The sequence below is a fragment of the Pinus tabuliformis genome, chromosome J (genome assembly GCF_031772625.1).
Source record: "Pinus tabuliformis cultivar Carrire ecotype Pingquan chromosome J, CPIR1, whole genome shotgun sequence".
Lineage (NCBI taxonomy): Eukaryota > Viridiplantae > Streptophyta > Pinopsida > Pinales > Pinaceae > Pinus > Pinus tabuliformis.
In genome coordinates this window covers 1092392912-1092406953 of record NC_142295.1, presented here as the reverse complement: position 1 = coordinate 1092406953, position 14042 = coordinate 1092392912, and the positions used below count along the sequence as shown (strand labels likewise).

The window sequence follows — 14042 nt, the reverse complement described above, 5'->3', positions numbered from 1 at the left end:
AAAACACAAATGTATGAAAATGCTCATGGTCAAATCCATACCATCTATTTTATGTTTATGAAATGTTTCACTTATGTATACATTAAGTAATTGATTTTTTTTTTTTAAATAAGAAAAAACTCACAATATTTACACTTAGTCTTTATTTATACAATTTCAAAATCTTAACCTACAATTATATTATATGTTATGTAGATAGAGAAACCATGACCACCTAAAATAACTTGTTAATAATTTATATAGAATATACTTCATTAAAACCTATAGATCTTATAATATTAACTTGAGCCCTACAAACTCCAATATTAACTTGTTCTCTTCAGGTCTAAGAAAACAAAACTCCTACCCACTTAGAAACAATATATGACCTTGCACTGGAATCATATGGCAATTTCAACCAGTCGTTAGTGTTCACGAGATGTCCCATATTCCATGAGGCCATGGCTAAGGCTACTAGGGCACTCTTAACTCCTTAGATGAAGCCTGGTTATAAAGGTACTGTTTATTTTACCGAACCGTAAATTGAGGGCCGAGCCTTAAGCCCTCCAAAAACCTTTCGAACGAAGGCTTGATTCACAAACCGGAAAAGTGACCGTGTCAACGAAATTTCATTGCTATCGAAAATGTTGCGACTGGGAAGGCTTACGGGAGCATTGGATTTTAGAGTGAGCCTAACGAGATGGACCCTTCCTGATTCAAGGGCTATTTCAACATCGGTTAATCTTGATCCATCTGAAGGCCATTTTAACGAGGATCTGGGGACTTTCGGCTTCGCGAGAAGTCCAGATGGATCGATGTCAATTAATGATCAGAAGTGCCAACTGCAAGAATCGGGAATGGAGGAATTTGCTCCGGTGGGTTCCATGCAGCTCATGGCAGTTCCCAAGAGAAAGGTCAGTCCACGGATTTTTCAGTTTTTGTATTTTTGATCTCATGCTCAATTTGAATTCGATAAAATAGAGGTTTTGGATCAGAGAATTTAGGCTGCAGATGGGAGGAAATTGGTATATGGTCCATTTGACCAATGTTACTGTTGTGGACAGTAATGACTAATCACTAGTTCATTACGAATGATTTTATATGCATAGTATACGCCTGGGGTGGGTTCCCGAAATCCTCTAGTCTCGTTCCTCGTTGTTCGTGTTTGCCTTCTGTTTCCTATTTCCCGTTTTTGGGAAGATATTTGAAAGGGTTTACGGTTTCTGGGCACATATTTTAAAGCGTTTCATGGGTGATTGATCTAGTGTTGAATTAACAGGTGACGCCGCATAGAAAAGGGATACGGAACGGTCCAAAAGCTCTCAAGCCAGCTCCGTTGATTATGAGATGCAAGTATGCACGTTTGCTTTTATGTGCTTTCTTAGTGTTTGTTGGAGGGTATTATGCTGCTTTTTTCTACAATCTCTTATAGTTTACTCAGGTTTTCTATAAGTCACATTGTTGTATGTGCGTTCTGACCTTTTATGAGCAGTGTCAAAATGCATTCTAATCTTTTTTATATTTCAAGATGCACCCCTGCAATGGTGTACTTAACAGCTTCTTCTAGTCCTGAAATGCTTGAGTAGGTGGATTTTGTACTAGTATGAAATCTGATTGGATAATTAAAGTAGCAATCTGGTTGGTCCTTTGCTTGCCAAAGCAGGTCAGAGAAAAAGTTTTAGAGCTTTGTTCACGATAATCACTAATGGGACGGGTGACATTGACCGAGCAAATAAATACTTATAAGATTCATCAAGTTGAGGCATTGGGGCACCTTTTGCTAGAGTTCCTAAGACTAGTTTGTTTCTTTATTAGCACTGCATATGCAAATGCTCAATACTCTTCAATAGAATATAACAAATATCCATTTGGTTTTAAAATCCTAGGTGCAACGAAAAACAACACAGGGAAGCATCCTGCCTTCAAAATGTGAAATAATACCTCACTGGCATTATTAAGTTGTTAGTGGCTGTGAATGATCTTTTGCAGAAACAGACCTTGTAGTTGGTGCGTGAGAATTGTTATTTCAGCCAGCGGCTGTCTTCTATAAATTAAGAAGCACAAAGATAGGAACTGCTGCTGCACTGGAATTCCAAATCAGCCCCCGTTTTGCAGCAGGAAAAGGATCATCTGCACTGCTTTATTGGAGGATGTTTGATGTGGAAACCTAGTCAATGACCTTAGGCATAATGGTTATATTCATAGGAAAGGCAGACTGAAATTTGATGTGTCATTCACATGTTGAAGAGGCTAATGTGAGATTGGGAGAATCCTAGGTATTTGGAAGAATACCCAGGCTTTTGTAACCTAAACCACATTCATGGCAAGAAACCTTAAATATTGTGGGATTAGCGCTTGAGTCTCATGGGTTTTGAATTTGATGTATTGGGTTGGGGTACCAGTACCACTACGCCTATCTGTAATTATATGATTCTAAGCATGAGAGGTTATGCCAGATGAAAAGAAGTGAACAATATAGAGAATGAAATGAATAGAAACTATTAAAAGAAACCTACGTTCTCTATAAAGCAACCAAAGAACTTCCAATATGATGGAGAATCAACCATAACATGACTGTAACGAGAAGTAGAATGAGCGTATGATGGAGATTGGATTCTGGAGGATATCCTTTGTTATTGATATGGGTGTTTTAACTTCCAACCACATATTTGTACTAAATCTATCCACAACAAACATATATCTGTAGGTGGCTTGGCCTTATCATTCTCAAAAATAGTTGAGAGATTGCATGAAAAGTTGAGCATGTGTGTTAGCAGTATATGGGCTCATCGTTTAAGGACTTTAGAACAAGCCTATATTAGCAAGTGCTTCCACTAAAAAATATAATTCCAAAGGAAGCTCCTTCCTAACCACCTCGGATATCCCCTACTTAGACTTTGGAGATTCAATACTTGCATGCACAAATGGAATGAGGGTTCAACAAGATAACGGTTAAAAGAATTCCAACACTTCCTTGGGGTGTGCATCTTTGCTTTGGGAGTGAATCACAACTTATCAAATAAGGAAGAAGATATGACACACATACCATGAAGCCTGTTGGGTCGTAATAAGATAAGATGAAGATAAGTTTATTAATGTCCAATGCATGACCACAATAGTAGGTCAATGGAACTTGAGAATACATCTAATATAAGTATAAGAGCAGGAGTGCAATGGCATCTCCTATTGCTACTCTATTCTAACCTTTTATCTATGGATATGGATCCTTCAGCAAAACCACTAACTTGGATTCTAACTTGTAATATTTTTTTGTGCTTTAGCTGTATCTTCCATTAGTTAGTATGACTTGGTCAACTTTGATCAGTGACGAAGTCCACCTTAATTAATGATAGATATTTCTTTAGGAGACGATAAAAAAATATTCCTTGACAGAGTCGGCTTTGATCACTCTTCTCTTTTAAATTTCAATGAATATTTATGCACATTGAACTTTGTAGTTGATGGGAAAGGTATTCTTTGTGAATGCAAGCAATGTATTTTTGGGGGCGTACAATGGCCAACTTAAGCGTGTTATGTATTCTCTCTGGTTGCTAGATTTCTATGATAGTTTGTTAGCTTTTCTTAGTTATGTCTGCATAGAAAACTAATAACTAATCTTTGGTATCAGAGTGGAGTTAAATTTGTGTTAAGTTCTGTTATTCTTTTTTTATTCTGTCAACTGACAATTTTTTTCCAGATTCATGATTTGCTGAAATTATGAAATATCTTTGGTATCAGAGTGGAGTTAAATTTGTGTTAAGTTCTGTTATTCTTTTTTTATTCTGTCAACTGACAATTTTTTTCCAGATTCATGATTTGCTGAAATTATGAAATTTGTGTGTGCAAATGGCATCATCCTCTATCCGTGGTTTGTTAAATGCTTGGACAGAATTTTTTTTAGCTGGAGAAAATAAAGGTACATGGGTAGATGCCATGCAATCTGTTTTCACTCTTTTCAAATTGTGGGTCGCATCACTGCTAAAGTCCCAGATCCTGCTGATACTGATTCAGAGAATGTATAGGATGCATATCAGGAAAATATGGATAATGCCCTTAAGATCTTCAACCTCTTTGTCATCCCCACCATATAGACAAATACTAGGAAGTGCAAAACTCCCAAGGATGCTTGGAACACCTTGGCCAATGTTTATGTAGGTTCCATTAATGTACAAATCATCCAGTTGAGGTCTCAATAGGGGCCACTCAAGATGGGCCAAGGTGATTTAGTTGTTGAGCATCTCCAAAACATGAAGAATGTTTGAAATTAGTTGGATGTAGTTGGACAACGAGTGGTAACAGCAAACATTATCAACTTGTGACATGAAATACCTTCAGAATTTGGTCCATTCATCACTAGTTTGTGCACAAAAGGACATGTGAGAACCATCTGCTTCAATGACATTGAAGGCTTGCTTCTTTGGGTGGAGGGATTAAGGAATGTAGGAATCAACAAAGGAGATTCTTGTGGACCCCATGCTGCTAAATGTAAGGGTAAGGAATCCACGCAAAAGAAGTTACGAGCATGGGGGAGGGCAGCAACATAATGGATGACAGAGAACGGTCAAATGCTGCCAGTATGCCAAGGACTGTTAGAAACCCAAGGAGCAGTCCAACAATACTGCAGAAAAGATGGAGGTGCATATGTAGGTTGCTGCCATACATGCCTCTCATGATGAGGATTCTTAGCCTATAGACATTGACTATTGCACGTGACTAATTTCAGTGAGCTGTTTTCACTTTAAGGAATCAATCGGTGATTCTGTGATATTGGCTAACAAACATGTGATTCCAGTTGTTGGCAGCAATCACATCCCTGTTATTTTACAAGATGATAAGAGAAGATTGATTGGTCCAATTCTTTATCTACCAGGATTGTGTAGGAATTTGCTTTCTGTAGAATAAGTTTCATTTGTAAGTTGTAACCACCTTCCTGTACAATTCAAAGATGGCAAATGTCTTGTGAAAAAGAAATGATGTCATCTCAATAGGAGAAGGGTTTAATGTGCCATACAAACTTCAGGGAAGTTTATCAAAATTTTGATTCTGTAGATATGTCTGAGGTATCTTCTAAGTCAAAGATATGGGATAAATGCCTGGGACATTTGGATTATGATGGTCTCAAGAAGCTGCATGGATTATTTGTTGGTTTACCTGCTTTTACTTCAGGTGACTTCTTTTTTGAAACATTTGTCTATGGTAACATTAACATAAACAAAAATTTGATAAAATTGGAGCACAGAGAGCAGAAGCACCTTTAGACACATTGTATATTCAAACATATGTGCTCCAGTGTAGTTCCTCAGGGGGGAGTTTCAGGCCTTCAAGACTTTCAAAAAATTCAATGCTGGAAAATACAGGAGCATGGTAGGTAGATAAAGGTGTGCTAAGCACAGACAATATGGATGAATACATTCCAATGAGTTACAAATTTCTACTAGAAGAATGCACCTTATACTTTGGAATATATTGACATTGTAGAAAGGACAAACAAAACTTTCACAGATAGGGTTATGTTGATGAAGGCAAACAATTTGCCTTCTTTTTTATGGGTTGAAGCAATCCATACAGCTGCTTTCTTTTTCAACAGACATTTGCCTTCTTTTTTACGGATTGAAGCAATCCATGCAGCTGCTTTCTTTTTCAACAGACATCCCTCTAACGCAGTGGAAGGAAAGATATTCAAGGAGTGTTGGACAGGAGATAAGCCCAGTGTAGGACAGATCAAAGTGTTTGGTTTGGCTAGCTACACTTTTGTTCTCAAGGAGAAGAGATGAGAGTTTGATGATACAAGTGTGAAGGTAATATTTCTTGGTTATTCTTTGGAATGAAATGGTTACAATGTCTCTCATCCAAAGAGCAAGAAAGTGGAGGTTACTCTGAATGTAGCTTTGTTGACATGAATGCAGATAAGGAGATGTCTCAACACTGTCCCCATAAAGCTGTGCTATCAATCCTGCATTTGCTGATCCTGATTCTGGTGATGAACCAGGGAGACTGACTTCTTTTACTAAGCTGACAGGTGACCAACTACAACCATACCAAGTCAGAACTGGCTTCCTGAATTGATTGAATTGTATTGCTGAACACTCTGAACTTTCCTATCAGTTCAGTTTGGTAACAGGTTTGGCCCCTGTTTGGTAGGAACTTGGTCCAGACTAACCAATTGGATCTGGTCTGGACGGGTTCTGGTCCAGTCTGACTGGTTCTGATAACATTGCTTTATACAGGCAGTGGATAGGCTGTGTAATTTACTTGATGACTACATTTCCATTTGTTTTCTTTGCTGTTGTGCTACATTTTAGATACATGTTTGATCCATTCGAAGGGTACTGCTGATTACAGATCAGAGTTCATTTAGAACTCCAATTTCAAGCTGACTGGAGACTGAGATTGATTGGGCAGGTTGTTCTGTGTTATTTTTCAGTGCATGGTTAATGGGTCTGCACTAAAAAAAAAAACCTATGCTAGGAATTTAAAATTGATTGACCACCTATGAAAACAACAGGTAAGGAATGCTAGATCTACATAGTACAAACACATCAATCTGAAAATTTAAGACAAAAAGTTAAATCTGCAGCACTCAATCACATCACTGAAACCATAAGCAACCTAGTGAAGTGCCCTTTGTTTCTTTTATATAGTAGGAGACAGAAGAATACATTGAATCTGTACACATACAATGAATATCCTCCCTTCAGGAGAGAAGCCGCTCCCTTGGGAAGACACGTCCTCATGCATGGATAGGGTTGCCTAGAATAGAGCATTTGTCGAAGGATGAATTTGCTGCATCCATCTCCCTTGGAAACTGCACCCTACTGAATCTGGAACCTCCTCATTCAATGTTCTCTTACCCTTGTGTGCCTTCCAAAGATGTTGGTGTGCCCTACTGACTGATTGGATCTTTATAACTATTGCGCCCTACGTATGAACTCTCTAGTGCACCCTTCTCGTCATGAACTGCAAACTGGCTGCACAAGGATCAAGGCTGCAACTGGTGAAGTTGCTACTGCTGCTGTTGAAGGTGAACAAGTACTGAGCAACAGGTAAAATCTAACAGGTTGTCCCTCTCTTATATCACAATTTTCCCTGGTTGCGTTTTGCATTATTCACGTTAGAGACTAGAATTACTTATTCAAATCACAGAAAATCTTAATCTTTGACGTTGTGAGATATCTTATCTAAGCCATCCATACCATCTTGAATTTGTGAAGAACTTTTACTCATCTCATTAATTTCCAATTTCATAGATAGGATATACTATTTTCATCTATTTTAATAATTTCATAGATTCAAGTATAAGAGAGGTGCTTATCTATAGTTGTTAATTTTAGATAATGATGGTATGTTCTATGCTTAAGACAATTTACTTCAATGTTCTTTTAACAGCCCAATGACAAATTCCAATTATATCCACTTGCAATCACATTAACTTATAAACATTGACAGTAAATGCAGATAGAACATAAAATCATATGCAGAAAACAAGCCAAGACAGGGGGACACAAGATGTGGCAGATGCCAGGGACAAAGTTACAAACCCCAATGTGGGGAAACCCCTTGATCAAATCTTTTTATTATTCTTCAATAGTTCAGCACAGAGAGAGAGAGAGAGTACAAATATCATAAATACAAGCCCAAAACAGATCTGTCAAATCAGCCCTAACCAGAAAGTCAACGGTGGTTAAAGCTGCCCCAAAACATCCTCCAAACAGCAGTCCAATTCGGTCTTCTAGGAGAGTCAAAGTTAGCTCAAATTCTTTGGTCAAACCCAGTCAAAGGAGAGAGAAAATACTGCTGCAGATTTCGTCAGTCAAACCTAAAGTCAATGCTGGTCAAATTGTCCCAAAATTCTCGATTTCTGTGCCAATAAATGCGACCTCCAAAAATCGAATTTCTGGCCCAAAAAACCGAGGTCAACGCTTGTCAAATCACCCCTGGCCAACGCTTTTGAAATTCGGCCTGTTTGACCCAAAAGAATTCGGCTTTCTGCCAGATCCTCTAACCTTGACAATTTGTCCATAAGAGAAATAAATTCATAATTCCATTTCTGCTTGTCAGAATGAGATGATCTTTATATTAAAATTGTACCTCTCCAAAAGAGGAATCCAATGCAATAATCATTTCCATCATATGAGCTGTCTTGAGGTGGATGTTGGTCCAAGTTGCCAAATTTAACAAAAGTAAATCCAGAGAAGACAACATGGAGGAGCCTTTAAAGCATTACCATAGTATTCAAAATTGGAACCGGAAAAACCAAATTGATCAGATCTCAATGAACCGGTCTTTAAAAAAACACATGAAATAATTAATTTTTCATGAAAAACTATTTTTAAGATTTAAAACCATGATTCCAAACCAATAGAGACAAAATATTCAAAGTTTTGTCATCTATATACCATGTAAATGTGAAAATATCTAAATGGGACCGAGTGCAATACATATCAACAACAAAATACATAATGAATGAGGCTCTAAATGGCCTCTAGAGTCTAAAAACAATGCTACAAGCTATGGGGTCACTAGCCTACTACAAGTCTATATATTAGTGATCAAATTGATCACTCCTCAACATGATCAAACTCATCACCACTACTAGACATGGGATCATCGACAGGAGCTACATAAACAACATCTGGCTCAGAGTTTGAGGACTCCTTAGACTCCTCGGCAACCCCAATAGTAGTAGTTGTAGCAACAAAACTAGACATTAAGACTACAAATCACTGATCAACATGATCACTCATCAAACTCATCATTGATTCAACACTACTAGAAATGGGATCATCAACACGAGCTACGTAAACATCATCTAGCTCAAAATCTTCAGACTTGGATTGCTCAACCTTATAATATGGTAGAAATTGAAAAAGTTTAACATGCCTAACCAATGATTTTGGTTTGAGTGAAGGGTTCGTCTCCTAATATGGTGGAAAAAGCTTAGCATGCCTAACCAATTATTTTCCTTTGAGTGAAGAGTACCTTTTTGTTAAGGCCATGGTAGAAGAGTTCAATAATCAATACCACCAACATCAACGAAGTTGAACAATTAATGCCACCACCAACATCATGGTACTTAAAGGGCTTCGTGCTCTTGATCAAATGCCAATCTCATACCCTCACACATGACAAAATCAAATGGAAATCCCCCCAATCTTGGAAACCATTAAGTCTACTAGATTTTGAGTGAGATCTAAAATTCTAGTTTTTCCATATGAAATCCAGTGAGGTTGAAACCACTCTCAAACATCCCGAGTCATTTCATGGTAATATTTAAAATTTAAGTAAAAATGATAAGAATTTAACATTGCCATTGATTGCCAGCAGTAGGGATGAGTTAGGTTTTTGTTTAGGTTTAGGGTTTAGGAGGGGAAGGGTTGGTTTTATGGCCAAGGGGGTTTGTTTTGAAAGGAAAACCACGCAGAGTTTCATTGAAAACCACTTGGAAAAACGCCATCAATAGTCCTTGACTCCCTAAATCACGCTAGTAATGAATCGATCGGTTTATCACTGGTTTGATGTCAAACCTAGGTCTACAAGGGCATGAACCAGGTTTATTGGCTGGTTTGGTCACTGAGGCTAATGAACCGACTGGTTTGATTGGTTAATGATTTGACCCGGCCGGTATTGAATACTATGAACATGACCATGCTTTTGGAGCAACTTGGAGGTGTACTTCTATTGACCTTTACGCTTTGGGACTACTACTTTAGGAGCAAGGAAGAATCATAGAAAGAGATGCAACATTGGAGCACCATTTTCACTAATAAAAAATAGTAGGATGAGAATGTTTGGGTTGTGCTCTTTGCCCCCATTGAGACGTTCTGTTTCTTTTTGCCTCTCCTCATTTCACTCTACATGTTTTTTTTCTTTTTTACCCTCTTGGATGTGCACATATATTTTTCTGCACGCTTTGGGGGTACTGTTTTAGGATAAAGGAGGAGTCCCATAAATCCATGTAATGTTGGAACACCATTTCCAGTGGACAAGAACATTTTGGGTGCATACTGTCTTCCCAGTGGGATGCCTTGTTTCCTTAACCTCTCTATTTTTCCCTCTACATGACTTTTTCTTTTTTTCCCTCTTGGATATCCTTATTGCACAAAATTCCTATTGAGGGTGAGGTACACATTCCTGGTAGTGACACCAAAATGTTGGGATAATTCTGATGGCAAAAAAATATTTACACAAAGGTTTTCCTCATGATTTTATAAAAATATTTACACAAAGGTTTTTTGTTTTCTTCTTTGTGTAATTATGAGAATATGTACTTGTGGAATGATTTCAAATCAACAACCAGATCTGCAAATTACAGGGTTGATCTATTTTTTGTGATTTTTATATCTAGAATACAAACAACTTCATAGGTGTCAAGTAAGTAAATATTAGGAAAGAATTGCTAAATCGATTATCATTCAAACATCCATAAAAGTACCACTGCAAAGGAATAACAGATACATTGTTTTAGAGAATGAAAGGAAAACAAACAACAACACACGAGAGAAGGAAGTCGCTGTCCTATGTCACGATGGGGATCTAACCGACAATCCTTCTAATGGACTCAAAGTTGCCAAGACAACACATATACAGGGAATGAGAACAGAAATATTGTAACCTCACTTTAATTCATGCCTTCCTTTGCCTTGAAAAATGCGAGAATTTCAAAATAATTCATTGACCTCTTTTGTCTATGTGACCTTTGTTACAACTTAATTAATGATACGTCACTGTTCACAGCATAATTAACATTCAAATAACCCAAGTCACTTGATACAATGACACAGGGCATGGAGGACACAAAAATACGAGTATCCAACACGAGACACGACTACCTTGGGAATAGGACACAAAGGACATGTTCTATATATATAAATATATAACCAATATATAACAAATTAGTGAATGCCACTTAAAAATGAAAAATAGACAAATATTCATTTTAGAAGCTAAAATATTTATACAATGATACAAATTCAATCATATAACTAGTACTACATGAATGGTGATAAATTGACAAACACACAAGAAATTAAAACCATAAACTACAGTTTTCTCAATTCTCATTAAGTCATAAAAATCAAAATGTATTACGTAGATACTGGCTCAGTGAGGCATTGCTACTATAGGTGGGAATGCCAATGGCGAATACAAAACAGGGTAGATACTAGAACCGTAGATAAAAATAGAAGAATATCATAGATCAAGACTATCAGTAGCCCTCCATGTCATCATCATCAAAATCAACATCATTGCCATTGTTCTCTCCTACATCCTCCTCTATATCCAATCTAATCTCTGCATCTGTTGGTGTGGAGGATGACCCCTCAAGGTGATCACCATCATCAAAAGTGACGGGCTCTAGCACTGGTTCATTAAGATCTAAGTTGGCCAATGCCAACTCAACTCCACTGTTCAAACACATATCATCAGGAAACACATCCCACATCTTTGTCTTTCCTTTCAACCACTCCTCCCTCTACATGTAAATAAGATGGAGGTTGGTGTGCACATAAACCATTGTCTCTGCCCTAGACTGCTCAAGCTTTCTCTTCTTCAAACTACACAAGTTTCCATATGTGTTCTGATATCTCTCGCAACAAAAGGATGAAGTAACTTGAGAGAGGAGCCTCATGGCTAAGTGTTTTAGAAGAGGGCATGTTGCCCCATGAGTTGCCCACCAAGCATAGGGCTTCTTAGCCCTCTTGTCACTAAGCACATAATAGCTTCCAAATCTCCAAGTGCCAGTGGAAAAATCTACAAAGGTCTCCTCCACCTCATCAAGGGATGCTCTATCTTGATATATCCATGTAAATGTGTCCTTCCTCTCACGTGAAATCTCACCATCCATGTGTGGGGGGAATTTGTGTGAAGGACCACCATTGAGCCAATCCTTGCTGTGATATTTGAGATTTAATGAGTGAGCCAAGCAATACAAAGTTTAGTAATTCTTATCCCACATGTTGACAAAAATATCCTGTATCGTGGTGAAAAAAGTCTTTGTTGATGTCCCATACTTAGGGCACTCATTCTGTAAAATAATGGTCTTCATGGACTGAATCATGGAATCTCACCTCTCATAAACCTCTCCTAGGACATGCTGGTTTGTGTTTGCAAATTGAAACAAAGAGATGATAAATTCCATGATCTTAATGGTAAGAACTACCCTCCCCCTGGTCCATCAATCATCATCTAGCATGTATCTATGACCTTTTTTGAAGAAGCTTGATTTGTCTATCTTCAAAAAGACCAAAACTCTAAAATAACCATGAACCCAATAGCAGTCTTGAGTCTTGACATCCCTTAACCTACTAAGCATAATGAATAAGGCAAATCACCAATATGCTCTCTTCAACAATGATAGATGTGTGCACTCTTTATGTATTGTGAGGGCATTGGCATGGTTTTGTACAAATTTGCGAATATGGTGTGCATCCTCAATAAGACTTCTGATCCATGCCACACTAGACGCAGTAGCTTTAAGTGCTAAATCCAAAGAATGGACAATGCAAGGCATCCAAAATATTTGTGCATATTTTGATTCCACAATCATGCCAAAAACCTTGCAAACATATGCGTTATCTGCAATAATTTTCACACAAGAATCAATGCCTACGTCTTCAATAACTTTAATGAACAACTTACCCATATATTCTGCATACTTGTATATTCCAAGAGCATCCACCACTTTCAATAAGACTATTCCATTCAAAGAAGACACCATGAAGTTGATGAGTGGATGGCATGCTATATTTGCCCATCCATCAGAAACAATACTAGCCCCAAATTATGGCCGTGATGATTTAACAGGCTCTAGCATTTTATCCACCTTCTTCGCCTTAACCTACAATGTGGTTCTAAGCTTCTATGAACCATGAGGCATGTACCCTTTTGGAGCCCCTTGAGCTAGACCTCAACACATCTAAATAAAAAAAGGTGATCGTGCAACATTAAATAATATGAAGTTGAGATAGAAAGCAATGGTAAAATCAATCTCATCTCGCCTTTCTTCTTGAAATATCTTGTCCATTGGATCAACTGCCCGCTTTTTTGTTGCTTGAATTGCACTCCCACTCCCACTCCTAAATGGATAATTGCTAGATGATTTCCTCAAGAATGGAAGAGGACCCTCATTCTTTGCTGTCCTACATGTTGCTGCCATCATCGCCACGCCAACATTGGCTTTTCTTTCTAATACCCTGATTTGAAAATGAGATCTTACACTAATATTAAGGTATTACAGACTCATGTGCATGGATTGCGAATAATATAGATAATGAAGCAGTTAGAAAAACATAACAAACACATGCATAACACAACAAATAATCAAGGAGTTCACCCAAAACTCTTGGGCTACGTCTCTTGGTCTAGTCTTCAGTGGTGACCTCTCTATTATGTCCTCAAGAGCAGAGTTTACAAAAGTGAGCTCAATTTGGGTCTCAATACAACAGATACAAAACAACAGGAGTTTACTTGAATCCCTCAAGTCTCTCTGAGTACATAGACTCTCCCTCTCACTCTTTGTCTTTGTCTTCTCTCTGTCTCAGCACTGCTTCCCTCTGTCTCTGTCATTCAGTGGCTTTTAAGCCAATCGACGCTTGTCTGTTCATCTTCCCTTTCGGGCTCTCTGGCTTCTGGCCTCTATCCGTTCAAACCCCCTCTAAGTGTTAACCAATCATGGTGTAATGTCTTCAGGGATGGTGGCCACCTGTTTTGTAACGGAAGGGACCATCGGCGCTTTAGAAATCCCCAAAACAGTCGTTCTCTGTTTACACAGAGAATACACAAAAACACTGTAAAAATCCACCCAAACGCCTTTTCTCGGACCTGAAATATTATCAATTTCGCCCTATAATCCTTTCGGATCTGTCTTCGGGCGCTATCGCAAGTGATCGTTGATCAACGACTGTTATTGATTTCGGGTGGGTAACGTGCACGAAGGTTACCCGCCCGAAAAGGCGGTTTTCTCTCTCCAGCGCCTAGCCACGTGTCAGCCAGTGTATGGGCTTGGATGGAGCCTGGCCAATACCACTTACCGCCTAAGGCTCGCCCGAAATCCCGCTCATTAC

General features: G+C 38.2%; 1 protein-coding gene across 2 annotated transcripts in view; it reads left to right on the top strand.

Moving 5' to 3' along the window:
* The first annotated feature begins 392 nt into the window (after window positions 1-392).
* The window catches only part of LOC149230838 (uncharacterized), a 50080-nt gene continuing 36430 nt past the window's right edge, over window positions 393-14042 (top strand). Inside the window, exons 1-2 of one of the 2 annotated variants that reach the window (XM_089376147.1) lie at window positions 393-893; window positions 1259-1332. In XM_089376147.1, coding sequence (XP_089232273.1) covers window positions 624-893; window positions 1259-1332 — 344 coding nt within the window. In that variant the 5' untranslated portion in view covers window positions 393-623. The remainder of the gene's footprint in view (window positions 894-1258; window positions 1333-14042) is intronic. The other variant, XM_089376146.1, reaches the window with a different exon arrangement.